The 22,999-nt window shown below is 35.9% G+C and overlaps 1 protein-coding gene across 4 annotated transcripts in view; it reads right to left on the reverse strand.

The window, feature by feature from the left end:
• Window positions 1–22,999, reverse strand: part of spri (Src homology 2 domain-containing protein sprint) — a 728,544-nt gene that overhangs the window by 59,180 nt on the left and 646,365 nt on the right. For all 4 annotated transcript variants that reach the window (XM_069823425.1, XM_069823426.1, XM_069823424.1 and 1 more), the window contains 5 exons: window positions 21,089–21,277; window positions 16,865–17,130; window positions 13,727–14,777; window positions 11,053–11,230; window positions 6,789–7,264 (listed from right to left, as the gene is read on the reverse strand). In XM_069823425.1, coding sequence (XP_069679526.1) covers window positions 6,789–7,264; window positions 11,053–11,230; window positions 13,727–14,777; window positions 16,865–17,130; window positions 21,089–21,277 — 2,160 coding nt within the window. The remainder of the gene's footprint in view (window positions 1–6,788; window positions 7,265–11,052; window positions 11,231–13,726; window positions 14,778–16,864; window positions 17,131–21,088; window positions 21,278–22,999) is intronic.

Consider the following 22,999-nt stretch of genomic DNA (forward strand, 5'->3'; position numbering starts at 1 on the left):
GTAGGCAGCAACGTACGCAGAATTTTATCAAGAGGGGAGGTCATTATTAAAATTGTTTACAATTTATATTATCGATATTTTAAATTTTACTTACTTACTTACTGGCTTTTAAGGAACCCGGAGGTTCATTGCCGTCCTCACATAAGCCTGCCATAGGTCCCTATCCTGAGCAAGATCAATCCACTCTCTATCATCATATCCCACCTCCCTCAAATCCGTTTTATTATCCTCCCATCTACGTCTCGGCCTCCCCAAAGATCTTTTTCCCTTCAGCCTCCCAACTAACACTCTATATGCATTTCTGGATTCGCCCATAGGTGCTACATGCCCTGCCCATCTCAAACGTCTGGATTTAATGTTCCTAATTATGTCAGGTGAAGAATACAATGCGTGCTGTTCTGTGTTGTGTAACTTTCTCCATTCTCTTGTAACTTCATCCCTCTTAGCCGCAAATATTTTCCTAAGAACCTTATTCTCAAACACCCTTAACCTATGTTCCTCTCTCAAAGTGAGAGTCCAAGTTTCACAACCATAAAGAACAACCGGTGATATAACTTTTTTATAAATTCTAACTTTCAGATTTTTTGACAGCAGACTGGATGATTAAAGCTTCTAAACCGAATAATAACACGCATTTCCCATATTAATTCTGTGTTTAATTTCCTCCCGAGTACATTGTAAATTTTATGTATTATTATTATTATTATTATTATTATTATTATTATTATGTTGTAGTATCCTATATTTATTAATATATTACTATGTTCCAATAGAACATATTCATGAATGTCCTTATAAAATATTTGAAAAATAATTTTTTCACAGACATCTAATTTTTAACAAATTTTAACTTCGGTTTAATTTTGTATAATAAAAAATGCTTGTGTCATTATTACACTTACACAATAATCGTATATATATTTACCCAACAGTTATTTATATATGCTAAGTAGACGGTAGGTCTCTATAATAAAGATAGCATTGTTATAATTCCAACGTGCCGCAACACCAAATACAGGGATTATATTGAGGGGTAGGAGGACTATGCTTATGTCCATGTAGATTTTTGTTATACTCTGAAAGTGAAAAATTAGAAAAGGGAAAACGATTATGGATTAAAAAAAAATACTCATATCTAAAACTTATTTTTTTTTTTAAGTTCAAAGAAGGAGTTCAAACCTGGTAACTCCCCCTCCCCTTTCATACGCTCCTCACTGTAGGTAATATTCAACTCATCCATAAGATCTATCTCACTGGTACCAAATATTACCAGTATTTACAAGCATCAAAATGAGTACGCTTACCTTCTGTTTAACTAACCTATATTCACACGTGTCAGACAATCCTGCCAACTCATACTCAACTTACAAACAGAGTATCATAAATCTGGAACACCATTTTATTTCGACCTCCATAATGCAAATCCCGGCTGAGTTATTTATGATTTCCAAAATTGTACATTAGCAAACTAGAAAGAAGGAAGAAGAAATATTACACACCATTGAAATGGTTAAAACATGGGACGCACAAAGCAGGTCATTAGGTGTAATAAGTAATACGATTAACTTTTAGCTAAATAAAGAAGGCCTAGGATGCCCACATTCTGATGTCATAACATTTAATTTTTTTTTTTTAGTTAAATTTAGTCTGTCTTCGAATATGAAGAAAAATATACGTCAATTAAAATCCCGAAAATGAGAGTAATACAGTGTAAATATTACCGTACGTATTTATCTAAAATGATAAACTAATTTATGACTACATAAATTATTGTTGTAGCAGTACTGGTACTGTACATAACAGACAAGGTTCTATATATTTTATTCAAGACTCTTTTGAACAAGATATATAAAATGTAAATAAACTCAATTACGCTAGCTATGGTGAAAGTGCAGAAGAAACTTGTTCCTTGGGGCTTTATCTATTAATAATAACTCATGCAACGTGTACATGGATCTGTACAGCAATCACGAGATAGGACAGTGGGATAACTTCTTATACTCAAACATTGCATAACAGTACAAGTTAAATATTACAATACCGATATATATTTTCTTGTCCTTATTCAACCAATAAGAACCTACCACCTTGACCTGGCTTTATGTGCTACCACGTAACATTCAATCTTCGTAAGAACCAGTGATCATGCACGCTCTAGATAATGATAAGCACACATCTCCACATGCCCCCTGATTCTATTTTTGAACAATACATGTTATTTTAAATTGTGTTTGACTTCTAATCTCTTCCTTATTAACGTGACGTTTCATTTTTATCATTATTCTCTGTAGGTACTTCTGAATCAATAAAATTTCCTTCACTACTAGGGGCAAAGGTGAAACTTAATTTATTACAGTTGTTTGCTGTGGTTCACGTATTTACTATTAGGTCTGAGTTCATGGGCTCAAACTCGATGAGGAATGATAAAAAAAGTTTAGCATGACTGTCTTTGGAAGGAAAGTAAGCCTGTCTTGGATTTACGGTACAGACATGAACTCTATCCCTAAAAGAGAGGGCTTCAAGCAAAATTTACTGACCTTCCTCGCCTACGTAAAAATTAAACTCCTTACAAGTGCTCTCAACTCAGAAATCTCTCTCAGAAATCAACTCTCTCAAACTAACTGAAAGATCTTAGTTGAATACAACTGAGGACACTAAAAATCAACTCCTTCTGTAGAGATAGTATGCTATGGGAAAATATACTTCGATATTTTTATTGAAATATGTGTTTTCAGTATTGCTAATATCGAAAAATAAATTCTGATAAGTTGCCTACACCAAAGTGAACTGTACAATAATTGCAATTGGAAGCATTACAGCTTATGTAGTCCTTCGTCAAGTTGTGACACCACCAATGTAGCTCAGTCGGCTGAGGTGCTTGTCTGCCAATCCGGAGTTGCGGTCGGGCGTGGGTTCGATTCCCGCTTAGGCTGATTAGCGTGATCGGTTTTTTACGAGGTTTTCCTCAACTGTAATGCGAATGTCAGGTAATGTATGCCGAATCCTCGGCTTCATCTCACCAAATACCATCGACGGTAAATAACCTAGTAGTTGTTACAGCGTCATTAAACAACCAAGTAAAAAAACGTTGTGGCAGCATATTTGAGACTGGTTAATTGTTCTTTCCTCTAATACAGACTACACTACGATTGTCAGACGAAAATTAAAAAAAATATGAAATAGCATTACACATTTGACAATATTTTTATTGTATACCATGCTACTGATTTTCGTATTTACAATCTATTGCTTTCAACAACACAGTGATTGAAATCATATACTGGACACAAGAATAAGCTAAATATTTCATTTTCTGCACTGCACACAAAAGGCATTTTTTGTAATTCCAAACAGCAAGATATCTAACTTCAATTATAAATTGTACAATCCTTCATTACAAAGACTGACCCATTCTGATCAAGTAGACTTCCCTGTTTGTGGGGAGGAAGGGATTCTGACTACATTTTGAGACTTGTACACAAATGTAAAAATTTAGGCTACGTAGAACATCTATACTCGGCCTGCAAGGAGAGAAAAATTATAACTTTTTGACATTAAAGGTTTTTCTGTAAATTCTGATGTCACATAAGTGTAAGATGAACTTCGTGCCTCATGGTTTTTCACACTTTCCATCCTGCTTCATCCTCTATTGAATGTGTCTCGAGATTTTCTACATGGTCCATCTCTTATCAATATCCAATAAATTATTGGATAGGGTTTACTCATCCTGCCTGCCATCCTTATCAATATCCCCTGTAACTTTTTTCATTTCTCTACTTTCGTAATGACCAGAAAAACATTAAATATATTAAGTAATTTATATAGTTATTTATAAACTCGAATTTTTTTATTCAAATATTCAATTAAAAGTATAACCCTAGAGTTATTAATTAATATTTATGGAAAAATAAAGTTTCTTCCTTTCTCTATTTCCGTAATGGCTAAGGGTAAGGTGGCAATTTTAAAAGTCAAAGTCACAAAGATATTTTTAAGCTCTAAACTTTTTGTTTGGAGAAATAATCAATTTAAGATAGATATTTGCGTAATGGCTAAGATTAAGTTGCATTTGCAAAGCCAATAGGTATAAAAATGTGTTTACGCTTTAAATTGTTTATCTGAAGAAATATTCAGTGAAAGGCATGTGTAGTCGACCTGAGTTGTGAGTTCGATCCCGGCCCAGGTCAATGTAAGAGTTCTTAAATGCGACAGGTTCATGTCAGTAGATTTACTGGCATGTAAAAGAACTCCTGCGGGACAAAATTCCAGCACACCGGCAACACTGATATAACCACGGCAGTTGTGAGCGTCGTTAATAAATATTAATATTTATAGAAAAATTACATTTCTTTTTGCTCTATTTCCGTAATGACTAAGATTATGTTCTGCTGTAATAAAAATTGGTTGCAATTCACAGACATTTTAAGCACTAAATGTTTTGTCTATGACATACTGATCCAATAGATATTAATTGATATTTACAGAAAAATAAAGTCCGCTTTTTGCTCTATTTTCGTAATGGATTATGTTATCCTGGTAATTTTGCAATGCAGTTGACATAGATATTTTGCAGATTTAAATTTTTCGTTTCAAGAAATATTGAACAGAATGCATAATCATATAGATATTAGTTAATATTTAGAGAAAATAAATTTTTTTTTTTTCTATTTTCGTAATGGCTAAAGTTACATTGGCAATTTTGGAAGGCAAATTGTATATGAATACTTTTATGCTGCACATTTTATTTTGTTTGAAGAAGTTTTCGATTAAAATCAATATTATGTAAACGACATTAATTTCGCTGAAGAAAAATGTTTTCGGAGACATAATTCCCACGCCATTTTTTTTGGGGAGGGGGGGGGCAGGACACTTAACTTGCCCTTATTCACTTCAACTCATGGATTTTGCTTGCGCCGAGAAGTGTAGACCACTTAGTTCGTAACAGACTACCCAGAGTGCACCAGAAGCGGTGGATCTATATTACAGTTATAATAAATGATATAGAAAAAAAATGGCTACTGTACAATAATTGATTTTGAGTAATCACCATTTTGTGTTATTTTCAAAATAAAGCTCCATTAATTTTGCAATAAAAAATCTCGCAATCAAGTTCTTACTTCGTAAGGAAAGTTCAAGAATTGTTGCCAAGAGTTCATAATATTTATGCATTTAAGCATTAAGTAAGATTAGTATTTCAGCTACATCTAAGCTGGAATACAGTTGCCTACTCTCATACTGTACCTGACGTCACAGCCCAGGGGTACGTCCCGTCTGATACAACATAGAACCGCATCTTACTCACGCTCACTCTAGTTTGTGTTGAAGCCGGAACACGGTCATAGTGAGTGCTTTAAACCAGTGAAATGTAAAAGTCGTATTATTTACTTAATGTAACATTTGTATTTGTAACTAGGTAAAATGCCGAAGACAAAAAGTTCGAAGTATGAAAGGCTGGAGGACTTAATTCAGGAGTTTGGAGCCAATAATTACATTATATTACATGTAAGTTGTGCAAAGTAGATATAAAAGTTACAAGAAAACAGTGCATTGAAAGACACTGCAATACAAAAAGGCATAGAAATATGGTTGAACGTAACTCAAAACAAGCAGTACCATCAAACTCTGAAAGTACGATAAGAAATCCATGTTTTGCAGGGATCTATGTGCCATGATGGTCAATGCCAATATACCGCTTAATAAATTGAACAATAAACACTTTAGAGAATTTCTAGAAAAGTACACGAAGGAACATATTCCAAGTGAGCCCCAACTCCGTCAGCACTTTGTACCCTTCTTTATGAAGAAAAAATGTTTGTCACGCAGGCCAACTTCAGGCTGTTGCGCCGTTAGATTATAAAGTCAGTAGTTGCTCTACTTTTATTTCAGGTTGGATGTACTCTACGAACATGCAGTAAGAACATGTTTGTCTGTCTCTTTCTCTGCTGCATCACCTGGGTTCCACCTACTATATAGACTATTTACCCGCAACCTGAGTCTTTTGGTAGCAGGAATACTAAGTTTACTGATTACTAATAAAGGGTGCGTCAGAAAGAACGGATGGATTTCAAACTATCGATACGCAACGAGGAGAGAGATATAGTGAGGGGGACCACGACTGTTGGGTCAGCCAGAGAATGCAGTTTCAGTTGAGAATATGGTGTTGGTCTGGTGTACAACGTGCTTTCATCATAGAGACATTTTTGAAAAATGAAGAGTCTGTGATCGCCACTCAGGACTCATTTCGACATCGGATGTCACGCTACGATTCCAACTCGGAATACAATTTTGCGGTGGGTGGCTTCATTTCGTATCACAGGTTCAACATTAAAGAAGAAATCACCTGGACGAAATTCTATTGCACTGAGATTGTCCGAGGCTACGATAAGATCTTGCGCCCTGCGACTTCTTTCTTTGGGACCATTTGAAGGCGTAAGTTTGTAAACATCGATCACATACACTGGACGAACTGAAGACAGCGATTCGTGAAGAAATCGTGGCAATTGCACCAGCTATGACTGTGAAAGTGATGGCGAACATCAGAAAACGCCTCGATGCCTGTATTGAAAGCCAAGGACATCATATGGATAATGTTGTTTTACATAAATAAACTGCATGTATTGGTGAATATGTTGATAACAATAAATTTTTGATTTGATGAATCTTTACAATTTTCTTGCCATGTGAAATCCATCCGTTCTTTCTGACGCACCCTGTACAAGCAGATGACTAATAAAAACAAAGAAAAACTACTGATAGTGAAATAGGACCCTGATCTATTGAGTTGTACTCACATAGCAGAGGATCCAGCCTCTCCTTGAAGCTCTTGCTGCGACTCACAGGGTGTCCACTGCATCCGTTCGCCATGTGATTATTTGAATGGGTTCCATTCGTATTGGAGTCACATATCGTGTCATCTTCCTCAGGTCCCAGTAACGGCGTCGCTCCAGCAACTTGCACCACAGAATTGGATCCTGGACTCAAACCTGTCTCCGCATGGTCCAGGTGTAGTAGGTTCTCCCACCGGGAACTGTCCCAAGGTTCCGAGAAGACAGTCTGTGTGTCGTCATTATCACTAATTTGGGAGGCACAGTGATGGTTGTTGGGATGCAACGTCACACTGTTGTGGTTGTGGTTTGACGAGCACATTGCATCATGATTGCGACCCTCGACATTGTCGTAAGAAGACATACGAGAGTCCAGAGGTGATGATATCCCGGTATGAACATTGGGAGATACAATCTCAGGAGAAAGCCTAAGGGCTGGAAATCTGAAAATGGGAAATTACTTAATTCAGGTTATTATTCATAAAGAAAAACAAATTTGTGTGTTTAACACGTCGTTGGGATATAAGGAGGGAATAAGACAAAATATACAAGACATTAAGTTTTACTGTAAGTACTTATTCCAAAAATAAATATTTCTTCTTATTTTACTTAGAAGGAGAAGATGACAGAAATTGTCCTATCAATATCATCACACTGATTAATTAATATATCGTCATTTCCCATATATGGCCCTGGAACACAACTAAGGTCCATGATACAACCATTCAAAGAACATTGTAGAAGTAACTTAGACCGTTCATAGATAGCTGCAGTGACTTGATTTCAAACTACAGTACAGCAAAAATATAGATAAACGAGGTACTACGTTATGGAGTACAAAATTAGAATGGTTGTATCATGGACTCTAGTTGTGTTCCAGGACCATAGTTATGGAAAATGACGGTACCGGTACATAAAAAAATCATCACTCATCAAGTCATCAGAGAACGACAGTTGCTTTTTAACTATAGTACATTTTAAAACAGTGTTGAACATTCTTCTTTTGCAAATTAGCAGGCAATCTTAATTAGGAATGAAGATATTGTACTTCCCAAACTTAGACGACCCCAGCTCAGAGGAAAGAAGTCAAAGAACTCACAACATGATCTCGATGTTCATGTTATGCAGTTGGCTGCGTCCAATAACAGCATTTCCAAACATAGACGGCCTCAGCCCGAGTAGAGAGGTCAGCTTATCTTGCCGTAAGAGATAACTACTAACTTCTCTGTTAAAAAGACATTTACTTGCCTCAGCCCAGCAGCTGGGCTAATTCAGAGTCATAATGTGACAACGCTGCATAACTAACAGGCATGCACCATATGATTTTGTTATGTTTTGGGTAAGGCATGAGCCAGAAGAGTGGTGTGAGTGAGATGGTCTAAGCTTGGCAAGAACTGTAATTCACAGGTGTGTAGCAAAGATAAAGAATGGTACTGGCAGAATCACAATCAAGAATGAATGGATTTTCAAATTTTATTGTGATACCAATAACAAATATGTATGATATGTATGATATAACCAGTACATATGAACCAGTAACAATTACTCTTATTTCTACCATGATAATGTAAATAATGTCGTGTTGCTGTGAAAAAAATTGGCCGAAGCTTTGTTATGATTCATGATATGAAAAACATAAAAAATTACATTTGGTTTTAATTTTTTGGCTTACTGTGCTGCAATGGGTAACTCATTCTTTAAAACACGGTCTTATGGTATCATATAACATATTAACATTATATGAGAATATGAGAAATGGGCTTACATATCTCGCTATCGCATGTCCACTTTATTTGTGTAACTCATGCTTAGCTAATGCAGAATTCTCGGAAAAAAATTTTGAGAGGTTATTTTCAGAATGGAAAGAATATTTAAAATGTCACTTCAATGCTTGTTAAAGAATTCTTAAATATCTCTCTTTTTTTTTTTTTTAACTTAATATAACTATGATGATAAATGAAATTCAAGACTATCAGAGGAAGTTGGCTATGAAATGTATAATATATGTTACCAGAAAGACTACCATGGCAAGCTTTGTTTTATCAATCTCGAAGCAGACGAGATATCAATCATCCAAATACAAAATGGAAACAACAATTCCATTAGTCACGGAAGAGGATCATCCCCATCCTTGATAGAAAGAGGAAGATCTTTTTTAGTGCATCTTCAAGAGCCATTCGTTATTTTAAAATGAAAATTAATTAAAGATAAGATAAAATACACATATGTATTTACTAGAAATTTTGCATTAAATCTTGAGTAGTAACATATTATATATATAACGAACTTCTGATTCTTTAGAATCTATGGAATATTTCATAACGTGACGGTTTTCCTAAACAAAAAGAGTAACAATGGACATAATACAGTTCGTACCGAACAGAAAACTGAACGAAATATTATATCAAACGAGGTCACATCTGTGACTTAAGTGCTAGCAGTATCTTCCATCCAGGTAGCCTGGGTTCGATTTCCGCCCAGGTAGTGATGGAATTTATGATGACAAAAAGCAGGCGTTGCAAAGGGCTTTTTCTCGAGATACTCCCATTTCTCTCTATCATTCCACCAACACGCTCCACACTTTTCACTCATTTCATCTATCATCTGCAATAGTAAAAATAGGTGGGGCAAAGTCTTTGGAACAGTATGCATTTCCGATGCTGATAATATAGGAAGGGCTTGGGGCTCTGGGCCTCTAGGACTTATCAGGCTACTCATCACGAAATGACACCTGGCTCTATCAGAGGCTGAGGTAGGATGACTCACCTGTCAGCATCGGATTCACAAATGCTACCCAGGCCATCTGTTGAACTTGGACAATCATCGCATATAAAGGGCGCACAATGGGCCAAAGTGAGCCTAAGATAGGGTTGCCAATCCTCTCGTATCTCCTGTATTTAGCAGTAATTTTCAATAGTCTCCCGGCTCCCATATTTTTCTTCTCTTCGAGCATTTTCCTCCCTTACTTTTTCATAATGTAGAAGCTTTATTTCAAACATTTAATTTTTCTGTGAATGTAGATGATTTACATTATGAATTTTGTTGTTACAGAGTTAAATTAAAATAATTAAAATTGAATATTGGAAACTTGGAAAAACTGGTGAGTTTTGTTCTGAGCTTACCAGATAGTAATGCTGACAGAGAGAGAGAGAGAGAGAGAGATGGCGCTTTCTACCATGAGCAATAAGTGGACAGATGTTTAAAACAGGAGCACGACACATCTGATCAACTAAGAACTGCAAATTGCAATCAACTTCAATTAGAGAGAATTCTTTTCATTTGTAAAGAAAAGAAAAAGATTAAAAACCATTGTGCGAGGCAAAATATGTCTCGAAATACTCTTAATTTAAGCTTCACTATCAGAGTACAAAATAACGTTTTTTTTTTTTTTTTTTTTTTAACGAATAATTTGTCAATTTTCTATGTGAAATTCTGCCAATTCCTTAGTCTCCCATATTTTCTTAAAAAAAGTTGGCAACCCTAGCCTAAGAATACGATACGGACCTGTCCCAGGTCGAGCCTTTGTAGACAAGCCAAGATATAAAGCGACAATCAATCAATCAATCAATCAATCAATCAATCAATCAATCAATCAATCAATCAATTTTCAGGCTTCAGTCACACTAACTTAGAACATGTTTTGGCATGAACTGAGTTAACAGAGTGAAAGAACATTCATTTCATTTCATTCAATATATTCTCAGAAAAAATGTGGGGCATTAATTTTTTTATGATCCTCGTAATAATATACGTATTTTTAAAGATGCGAGATTTGCAATGAAAAGGGAAACTTCCTGAAGAGACTCAAAAGCTTGTGCTAACTAGTCTTAATACCAAAAGTGTAAAGACATGAGAATATACTAATATAAATCTGCAGTGCTTGGGAAAAGTGACATAAGTCAGTTTCCACAAACCTTTTTTGATAATTTATTGACAACTTACGGAACATCTGCTCGCTTGGGAAAAGAGACATAAGTATTTCGCCCATTACAATAATTCACACAGAAAAAAATCAAATCGACATAAACCAGTGTAAATTGTCAATAAATTATCAAAAAAGGTTTGTGAAAACTGACTTATGTCACTTTTCCCAAGCACTGCAGAAATATAAATAAAAGTTCAGTGGAGTAGTTAGCAAGCTAAGAGAATATGATAAAAGCTCTCTTATCACTACATTCTCATAATATATAATTAAATAGATCAAAAGACGTCACTTTAAGTAAATCTTCACCTCTGTGCTATTAGCTCCTGTACTGTGATCTTCCTGCCACCTGGAGAAATATCATCTCCATCACCGAGAGAGTTTTCCTGTTGCTCCAATGTAGGAAACCGTCTCTCTCGCTCCTCTCCCATTCCACCATCACCAAATTCACTCTCGTCACCATCTTCTGCAACTTCCTCTTCATTTCCTGTGAACAGAAATAACCAATGTCAACCCACTTGGTCATACACAGTCCTGGACTACTGCCATTACAACGTCCACTCATACTCGTAAATAAATCTTACATCATCACTTGCACAGATATTTTTTGCTGGCCAGAGGTAATCTCATATATATACTGTGAAGCGATTCATAACTCTAAAATTTTAATTAATGATAACTTTCTCGTGGAAATTAGTGTATGTTGAAAGATAGATCTAAAAGTTTCAACGGCTCTGAGACAAAAAGTAAAGCTTTTGCCACCTGTTATTAATAATTCATCTGTGTGTTGAAAAGTGTCAGAGCTGCAATCAGTCATAGTGTGTTGTGGGATCAGTCAGAAACTATGCAGTACAGTCCTTCCAGTGAGTTTCTGGTGATATTTGATTGAATTACGTATTTCCTTTTTTCACTCGAAAGACTTTAACAACTGCGTTTTGTATGCGAAATGTTCAAATAAAAACAATAATTGTATAATTTGTGTGATACCTGTAAATATCAGGCTTCCTGCTCTGTATGCACGGTAAGCACAGACCTGTCATGACTCAAGAGCATGCAGTATCGATGATGTTCGAAAATGTTTCATCCATTCTATGCAAAAATCATTACAGGTGCAGTAGATCTACCTATACCAGTGGTTCTCAGTTTTATGGAGCAAAATGACGATAACCAAAGCTACACTGTACATTTAATTGTGTGATGTGAAACACTTCAAAATTAATATTACCAGAATGACATACTGCATCCCAACATATTGTACTCAGAAAAACCCACTTTTTCTCGATCCTTTTCATCGATATTCTCTCTCCACCTCACACACACAATCAGACAGATAGGATTATTTAATACACTTCTGGGTCTAATTGACTTAGGCTGATATTACACTATCAAAGTTCTTTGATATTTTATAAAATGTAAGTGTATCTTGTTATCTAAGATCTGCCTAGCCTGAAATCAATATAGTGGAACATAAATATTATTGAACTGTTACTACAACCAAAATTCTGATGATATTAGAATATGAAGCAAATAAAATGTTATAAAACACAAGACACATAAACTACAAAACAGAAATGAAAGACGAGAAGTGTACATAAAAATAGCAGAAACTGTAACTCCTGTACAGGAGTGATGAACAAGACTGGACAAACTGAAAATTATCTTAATCCATTCTCAAATAATTTATGTAACGTTTCAAGACATTTAGTGAGTTTTGATGGATAGGCCTACGTATCTTGTGACGTCTTGCAATCCATGGTTCAAACCACAGATGTTTCCTTTTCTTTTTATTTTTCAGCAATATGCATATGCCTATTGTAATATTTTGAACTAATAGAACATGCATAGTACTGTTTATCATTCATTTTTGCATATGTGTGTCAAAAAGATTGTATTTTGTTTGACTATAAATGGAGGCTGATTGTTCTTGTTCCTTAATTTTAGATTATCTTTGATAAAATATTTTATATAGTGTAATATACTCACAATCCTACCTTTCATGACAGATCTTTGATAAAATATTTTAGGAATATGTATGATAAGACTTTCTTGTGTTAAATTTTAACGTACCTTGTTTACATGTTTCGACCTATTTATGGGTCATCTTCAGAACTGGTCGTTGTTGGTCTTGGCGCCTCTTGTTGTTTCCTGTGAGGGTGCGTTCGTAGTGTAGAGTCAAAGAGTGTATGTGTTTTGAAATTGAGTTGTGTGTTGAGAATATCGTTGGGGTGTGTTTTCGTGTGTCTGTATATTTCATATTGTTCTAGTGTTTCTGGCTTTTTGGTTGGATGTGCAGTACTTCCATGTGTTGATGTCTCTGTAGGTGTGGTTGGCATTTTTGATGTGTTCTGCATATGTGGAGGTGTTTTGTAATTTTGTTATGGCTGTGATGGGTTCTTTGTAACGTATTTGAAATGATCTGCCTGTCTGTCCTATGTAGAAGTTGTTGCAGGTGTTACACAGGTAGATCATTTTAAACACGTTACAAAGAACACACCACAGCCATAACAAAATTACAAAACACCTCCACATATGCAGAACACATCACAAATGCCAACTACACCTACAGAGACATCAACACAGATATGGAAATACTGCACATCCAACCAAAAAGCCAGAAACTCAACACACTAAAACAATATGAAATATACAGACACACGAAAACACACCCCAACAATATTCTCAACACACAACTCAATTTCAAAACACATACACTCTTTGACTCTACACTACGAACGCACCCTCACAGGAAACAACAAGAGGCGCCACGACCAACAACGACCAGTTCTGAAGATGACCCATAAATAGGTCGAAACATGTAAACAAGGTACGTTAAAATTAACACAAGAAAGTCTTATCATACATATTCCGAAGTGATACAGTGTTAAAAGTTGTGTAATCAAGATGTATAAAAATATTTCATCATATTCTTTATCAAAGAACTTTGATAGTGTAATATCAACATTAGTTACGTATCAAGACTCACCTATAAACTCCCAACTGGAATCTACAGCCCACGAAGTATCGTTGAAGCATTTTCCTCTAATATTCTTAGGCCTGACTTTAGGAGGCTGGACAGGCTTCCCTCGAGGCCTGTTGTTCTGCTGAATAGTCACCCCATTCCGCGAATTCTTCAGCAGAGCTAGGTTGTCGACAGAGGAGGAAAGAGGTGTGGCTGCCAGTTCGTCATTCGAGTCTATCCTTTCCAGCTGACCCGTGTGATGTGGCAGCACTGGCCACTGTTGGAACGAGGCTGGATCTGAATGGCGGTGGTTTCGTGGCTGGTGCTGGAACAGCTGTTGTCCACCAGGCCGTGGTCGTCTGCGAGGCACCATAGCTGCCTGTCTCAGTGCGTCAGCCGGTTCCGCATAGAAAGGACTGCCCTGTTTCGTGCTGTTCGGTGTCACAGTCCCGGATTCCTCCGACTGCTGCTTTGGTTCCGAACCCGGAGGAGACATGGGGGAATTTGTGTTAGAATTGCCACCACTGCCAGTGTTTATAACGAGCCCCAGTCTATTTCTCTGTTGTTCCTTTAAATTACTATTGACTGAGTTCAGAGAAATGCAGCTGCCAGAAACAGGGGTGCCAATTCTTTCCAAAAGATCAGGGGTCTTCTTATTCCCACCACTACTCGAGCTGATATCTTCTGGAGATGAGAAAGGGGAAGACCGTGGCATCGGGTGAGGTGGCTTGAATGTCGACAGCAACTCTGGTCCCCAAATGTCTTCATAGTCTGAGACTTTATCGGCAACAGAACTGCGGTAATATATCGTAGGCGATTCTAAAATGTCTGACTCTTGATAGTGGTGAGATTCCTTGATGGAAGTTTGGCGCCCGTGGCTCGGACGATGTTTCTTCCCTCGCCCATTAGCCGGCAGTTTAGTTAAGTCACTGTTTGGACCGGGTGTTGTAGGAGACATCACCTGGTGGAGTCGAACCCCACCCATGCTCCGTTGTTCCAGAGTGCTGGTACTGCTACAGTGTGACGACATCGTTTGCAGACCATCTGATTCCAACTGTGGCCGCTTAGGTGTGACCTGTAGTGTGTAGAAAACGTCTTCTTTCAGAATATACCAAATAAAAAAGTTTCTTCGTTTAAAAATCTAGCATGCTAAATAGAGTTAAACGTATAACTTAACAATTTCCGAATCCTATGTGAAGCCATAAAATAATATTGCATGTAAAAGCAAGAATTGAAACAAGCTTGAAATTTCATGGTTGTACCAACACTATGGTATGTATTTGAAAATTTGACAAAAGAGAATGTAAGTTATTGACATGACATTTCTTTGAAGAAATAATGGGTGCCGAAGGATACTCTTCGCAGTGATGATTTCAGACTATTTTATCTACAAAGTTTAGTTTTTGAAGTAGAGAAATCCTTGTCTGTGAGAAAGAAACATTACTGGTTTAGACTCGTCTCAGTACGACTGAAAAGAAAGAGGAACTCGTTAATTTTTTATTTCTGTATTTGCTGTAGTATAAGATGCACAGGCATATCAGCTGTACCTCCTTTTTTTGTACACATTTTTAAGGAAAAGAACTTTATCACTGAATATTATAATGAATTTACAGTATTTAACTATAAAGTAATACGTAGGTCTGCTTTCATCAAATGCCTAATCTAACTAGGAAAGAATACCTTTTAATCTTATTCGTCAAAACAAAGAAATTCATCTCCAGAGCTAAATGAAGAGTCACTTGAAACTGAAACCTCTTCTATATCAGAATTTGAGTTATACAACAAATTGTCCTCTGTACCATCCAGTGCATAACTAATACCACAGACCTTAAATGATTTAACGACTGTCTCAGTTTCACAGCATCCCATGAATTATTTACCCATTCACAAACTCAGTATCAGCGTATGTTTGAATATTATCATTGTATATGCATTACAGTCAGGATATTACTAATTGCTTGAGCAGCCACGTTGTACGCAATTACAAGAATTCTACAATCTCCTGCCTTCATTTTAATTCAAAGATTGCTGTCCTCTTCTAAAATACTTAATATATGTGACACCAAACTTATATAATTAAACTGATGTATATAATTGTAGCTGTTTATATTTTAATTCTAACACTGATTCCCCCTTTAAGGTACTGTACCTATAATGAAAACAAATTTACATAATTAGATATTTAGATACATAAGTTCAGTTATTTATATCTTAATTCTAACATAGCTGTCTTCTTCTGATATGCCTATTAAATGCCTAAAAATAGTATTTAGAGGCAATTCTAATATTTTAAAATCTATTTTAGGTGTTTAAAACGTGTTTTTTAGAGTTAAAAATATTCAAGACACATAAGTAAAATCATTGAACGGTAACTTTGAGCATAGGGCATAGGCAGATGGGCGGACAGAATCATGAAAACCACTTATTCGTATTTAGTTATTATTATTATTATTATTATTATTATTATTATTATTACTATTATAATTATTACTATTATTATTATTATTATTATTATTATTATTATTATTATTATTATTATTATTATTATTATTTACTAGTAATGCTATATTATATGGCTATAGTATTAACGTAAGTGACTACGAGTGTTAATAATATCGTAGTAATTTAATTTTTGAAACATTATTTATATTATCATGTTGTGAAGAGTACCACATGCTGCTTGCTGATGCTTATCATCAGTACAGCCGAGGAACGTCAGAAAAGACAGTTTAAAGAGAAGGAAAACATTATGCTTTTGTATCTCTCTGTCTCCCTTTATGTTCCCAGCAATCTACTGTCACATGCCAGGTAGTCGGGAGCTAACATCTACATCGACCTGCATGTTCAAATTCATCCCGAGTCAAACATTATACAGTATAAATATACAATAACGAAATATAAGAAAAAAAAAGAAATAAAAATTAATTTATCTGTATACACATATTTTTTTTATGCAAAGGAAAGCAATGCTTCCACCATATCCATGGATACTACGCCACTGAAAAACATACACTGATAGCAAAAATTTCTAGTTTTCTAATTCTATATAGCAACCAGGTCTTTGAAATAATCCGTTTCTTGAACTCGATTTTTCAGAAATAAATGTGTAGTCCAAATTGTTTAATTTTCCTTCATTATCAATGATGAACAGTGCTGTCATACCTGCACACATGAAACCTCCACGTGTGGGGGCGGTGTGGTGTTGTGGTTCACACTGAAGGTGACAGTAGTCGTCACCGTGAAGTTCTGACCAGGAGCAGCTGCTGATGAAAGGGATGTGGGTTTGGCCCATCGGGGAGGAGGTGGTGGTGGAGTCTTGCCTCCTCCTGACAAAACCAGGGGACCTGCCCGTGAAGTCTCCCCATTTGTGGAGACTGTTGAGGGAGGTGATATCAACTGTGCAGGACTATTTGTGGCCGACCTCACACCTGAAATAATGACATTACTTCAGTTCCATCGATATATCCACATAGAGATTAGAACTGAAGGATTGATCATACAACTTTATATCCTTACTTTATAAAGGAGACAGATGACTGAATTTCTACAATCTTTCCTCTTTCGAAGAAAATATAAAGTTTCACAATATGGAAGGCCCTCTGACGTCACAGCAGCCCTTTTTAAATGGTCTGGAATTTAAACACCTGGATCCAGTATGCCCACTTCTTCACTGTTCTTTGCTTGCAAAACGTTCCTTGAGAAACAAATTAAACTAAGGCTTTGAAATTTGGTACAGAAGTGCAAAAATATGTAATGAACAGAAATTATGCTGGCTTTTCTGCAGAAGCTCATAGATATTAGCTTTTTAGTTTCAAAAATAATTTCTATATAAAATTTTCGATTCAATGAAATTTTAAAAATTCCTCAACAATAACTACTCATTTGACATTAAAAACCAGCATAAATTTGAAAACTATATCTATGACAAACCTTAAGAAAAAGTATGAACTTAAAAAATAAAAATTGTTTCGCAGGAGACATTTTTTATTTGACAATAAAAAATTAACAAAAAATTATGATACGTCCGAAACTATTACACCAAATTAAAACATACTTTGTGCACTATTACATAAGAACATAACAATTGTGTGGCATAAATTTCAAGAAAATTGAATGAGTAGTTAAGAAGTCCCAAAATTCAGCCATCTGCCTCCCAGTTATCAAGTTAATTCTGAACCAGTGGCAGCTGCTCCATATGGTAGCAGGGTTTGCACTACCACCAAAACTGAGGACCGCTTTTGCAAAATTTTCTAACTGAAGAAACTAAATTTTACAGGAGACACAAAAAACTGAATGGAGACAAATAGGTTATAGGTGCAACCATCACACTTTTAACACACTACAATGAAGAGAAATAATTCAATTTTACTAAGATAACTTTAACATCGTGTAGAGGGCTGCTTTATGTTAACGAATCCACCAAAATCTCAATTTTGCAAATTTTGCAGTTAGCAAGTTTTGCAAAAATGGTCCTCAATTATTCTCGTGAAATGATTTAATTTTTGTTGTGAGTGCTATTATTTTTAAATTTACATTCTATTACCTTTACATTTAAATAAGTTTTCATCTGACTGGGATCTATGGACTCTCAACTCTGACGAGAACTTCATCGTTTGTAAAAGCCTTGTGAGGTAGCAGCTTTGCTGGCTACCTGGAGAAAGACAATACTGGACGTGTGGGGGAATTGAGAGGCATGACGGGAGGGAGGCGGGGTTTCACTTTCATAAGCTCAATGCTGTGTATACACAAAAGCATTCATTGCGAAGTTTGACTCTACAGGGTCAGGATCCATCTCATCTAAATGCATCTAGCTAGGCTACAATACTGAAGTTATCAAAAGAAATAAATTATCATTCGTTCACCATTTCATTCAGATTTCAATGTTCATGCATAAAAAAACCTGATCTGCTTCTGGAATGTATGAGGACAATACTTACTGTAGAATATATAAGAAATGCCGCCACAATTCAACAGGTATCAGGTTACAACGATATTCTGAAGAATAACAGTTTTGTTTTCTGGCTCTCTTTTTTCCTTGAAGTATTGCCATATGTTAATATTCTGTATAATTAGCTGCAAAAGCGAGATATTGATCTAGTAGTAGCTAAAAGCCGATTTGAGTCCTTCGAGTGAGAAATGTTTAATGTTAGAAACAGAATACATGAACTGTGCCAGATTCCAGTCGAATGTACGGGAAAAACGAAAAGAGATGACAAAAGCTCTGAAAGACGTAGGGAATCCAAAGAAATTTGCGACGTGATCAAAATTGGAAGCAAAATAAAGATACAAATTTATTTGACATCTTGTTGCAGCATCCCTTTTTTCTTACCAAAAAGTTCTCACATTATAGTAAATGGTTTCCAGAAAATGTGTTCAAATTTCTTACCGATTATTACTCATATCTGGATTCGAAAAATCTTAAAACAGAACTAGGAGTTATTTACTCAAGAAAAGAGTTTAGAAACATGCCAGGTTGTTCACGTGTTTTGGACTTCATTCCACTGAATAATCTTTCAGAGACCCCCAGCTAAAATGTGAAGCTGTTGGCTGTGCTAATTACAATTTCTATGACGACTCTGAAGCGTATAAAATCGTTTCTAACCAATATCATGTCTCAAGACAGACTGTCAACACTAGGAATGCCGACCACAGAGCGAGACTTCAACCAGCGAGTAATCGAGAGATTTGAGAGTGTTAAGGAGAGAAGAGTGGATTTTCTCTTTAAGTAAGGAATGTGAATTTGTTGGGATATGTTCAATATTTTGCCATTTAAATGTTTGCTTCATGATTTCATTGAGCAATGATCTATTAATTGACATTAGAATGTTACATGCATTTTTGTAATTCTTTTTAGAACAAATACGTTTTTCTTTAGTTCATAGGCTGTTCTTTACCACCTGGTTCAGAAGTCATGAGCTGCCACTGTTCTGAACACATTTTAAACATATGAAAATACACACATTTCTTACTTCGATTTATGTCTCAGTCTAATTATAACTTCAATAGACCATACAGTGTATAATGTGGTTCAATATAAGTTCCATTATCATAGTGTATGCTGACATCTCTACTAACTGCCATTAACTACTCACTGTTAATTAAATTCGATTATCAGCGAAACTTATCTAACTGACGTTTTTAGTGGGTCATAAACTAATACATTTCTGCTGTATGATAAATAAATGCATCATATTTTGGATTAATAGTCACGATCGGAGTGTTTTGTAATGTTATGAATCATGTACCATGGCCTGATTCCATCAAACTGCAGGAGAGACAGATGACTCATAAGGTTTATTGCAGCAAGCAATTCAGAATGCGTTCCAAACTAATACCGAACTTGTTTCGATGCATGCACCAGTTGTGTATTGTCAGAACTAGTTTGGAATTTTACGTAGTTGGAACGTTTCTTGAACTCTTCTTTCACGACTTTCGGAGTTTCTTCTCATATTAAAATTATATTCATCTTCCGAACTTAATTCTTCGTAAAATATATCGCTATCATCTTTCAAATCACTCATAGTGTCCTATTTTTTTTTTATTTCAGCTTGCCTAGTCTCGAAGCATTTTAATTATAATTTCAGATTAAACCATCTGCTCATGCGTCAGCAGTTCAGAATTCCCAGTTCCTGCTCTTAATCGAGAACCAATTTCACTCGTTCAGAACGAGTTCTAAAGCACATTGGAACAGAGAACTGGGAGTTCAGTATCGGTTCAGAATCAGTTCTAGTCTTGTTGGAACGCACAGTCAGCTACTGCATATGAGCAGGCAGATCAAAATCGATTCTGAACCATGCTGGAACAAACCTACAGTAAATTAAGAAATTAAAGAAGGTCATTCATTATCTTTGTGCAGTATTTGGTGTAGTTTTTATTTTACGCAAAATGAATAAATAAAAAATAATATTTCGGAAAATGTACTATGTGTCTTTCTCGTGTTAAATTTTACATTCCCTCGTTTACATGTTTCAGCTTGTTATCGGCCATCTTCAGAATTGGTTGTTGCAAAAGGCGCCAAGACCAGCAACAACCAGTTCTGAAGATGGCTGATAACAGGCTGAAACAAGTTAATGAGGTTATATAAAATCTAACACGAGAAAGATACATAATACGTTTTTAAAAGTGATATAGTGTTAAAACTTATATAATCAAGATGTAAAAAGTAATAAAGTGATCTAGAAATAATGTTTCCTTAGATGTTACATTAAATGTCATTAGTGATTTCAAAGCAAGTAGACTTCTTGATTAACGTCGCAGTTTTTGAGAGCGAATTACTTGTATGTTAATTTTAAATTCTATTGTACTTTTATTAAATTTGTTTATGCTATTATTCAATTAAGCTGCTGTGTAATGTGTATTGAGCGTTTTTTTTTTTTTTTTGTATACCTGAGGTTGCCAACGAGCTTGAGTGAGATGAGGCAGAGCACACGAGATTCAGTGTGTTTGGTGGCGTGGGTCTCGGCCCCCTGACCACAGCTGTTGCAGTTATACTTGATGTGCTGCTAGCAGTTGTCACCACAATTGCTGTACCAACCCCAGGGACCACACTGCTACTGGTGGGGGATGAAGGACTTCCTGCAGAAAATAAAAAGACGTAGAAGATAATCAATGAATCTATGAAGTAAGTACACTACATAAAATCCTAATTTATCATGTAGCAAAAGATTTTAGGTAATATAAACGGATGTAAAACTTATTTTGTCATTTTTCATTCCATTTAATTTTAATATAGTCCATGGATCTTATATCAGCATTGTAGCTTTAAGATGTGGAATAAGTGAAAAATTATACAAAAACATACAATAGGCCTACATGGTAAAATGATTAATTTAAATAATTTCAAGGGAAAAATTGTTCTGGGGCCGGGTATCGATCCTGGGACCTCTGGTTGAACGTACCAGTGCTCTGCCAACTGAGCTACCCGGGAACTCCACCCAACACCATCTCAACTTTTCCCTTTATATCCACACAATTCGCGTGGGCTGACGAAGCGCCAGAGACCCACATCGAGTGCACACAAACTCTGTGTGACACAATTCCAAGTCACACAGAGTTTGTCAGCAGATAAAGTACTGCGCAGTTGCAGGACAAAGGTTTAAGTTGAGGAACCACAGAACAATGACATCATATATGATAGCAGTAATCTAATAACTTCTGATCTAATGACGTTTCTTAGAAACAATTTGACAGGTTCTGTAACTTGGAAGTTATAATCTGCCCAAGGACAGAGAAAATACAATACAATCAGAGAAGTCCATGGTTGACAGTCAAGTAGAGGTCAGCAAGTGGCCATACTGCTTAGCAGCAAAGGATATTTAAATGGTCCTCATAGGATATTAAATCAGTTCCACGAAATAATTACCTGTACTGTTTACTCAGGTGATACTGAGTGGATGTGACCATATCAGCATGATCCATTGTACATGAACTCTCTACTTCCTATCTTCTCTTCCCCAAAAAGACCAGAAAGAAGATACAACTTAAATATGACATGTCCCATATCATGTATATGATCAGTGGATGTGATAAATGATTATGATTATATTCCATGTAACTGAAATTTCTTTCTCCTTTCCTTCAACAGAACTAATTACAGTAGAATTCTTCGTATCCGGTAACTGTGGGACAAAGTCAGTGCCAGATAATTGGAAAATACATTTATAGGTTATGTAAAGACACATTGTACTGCACAAACATTTTTTTACATGTTGAAATTTAGTAATTTTCATATAGATATTAAAAATTAATACTGAATACGGTGTTCATAATTATTGTAATACAGTAATACATAATAGCGTAAAAAATACTAAAAGTTTTCATAACCTTATGACAATTTTAAATGGCGGTAATGTAAGTCATATGACGTGAAGAGCAGTGTAGCCAATGTTGCAACTATAAATTTTTATTTTATTTCAGTAGGTTCTTTTACGACGCTTTATCAACATCTTAGGTTATTTAGCGTCTGAATGAGATGAAGGTGATAATGCCGGTGAAATGAGTCCGGTGTCCAGCACCGAAAGTTACCCAGCATTTGCTCATATTGGGTTGAGGGAAAACCCCGGAAAAAACCTCAACCAGGTAACTTGCCCCGACCGGGAATCGAACCCGGGCCACCTGGTTTCGTGGCTAGACGCGCTAGCCGTTACTCCACAGGTGTGGACTGCAACTATAAAGACTATGAAATAGCGCTCGATGATTTGAGCGCAAGAACATTTCGCTTGCGTTTCACGGAATCCATTGTGCAACAGCAGTGCTTACCAATAATAACCATGATACTATCCATCACTCGAATGAAAT

The sequence above is a fragment of the Periplaneta americana genome, chromosome 4 (assembly GCF_040183065.1).
Source record: "Periplaneta americana isolate PAMFEO1 chromosome 4, P.americana_PAMFEO1_priV1, whole genome shotgun sequence".
In the NCBI taxonomy this organism is placed as follows: Eukaryota; Metazoa; Arthropoda; class Insecta; order Blattodea; family Blattidae; genus Periplaneta; species Periplaneta americana.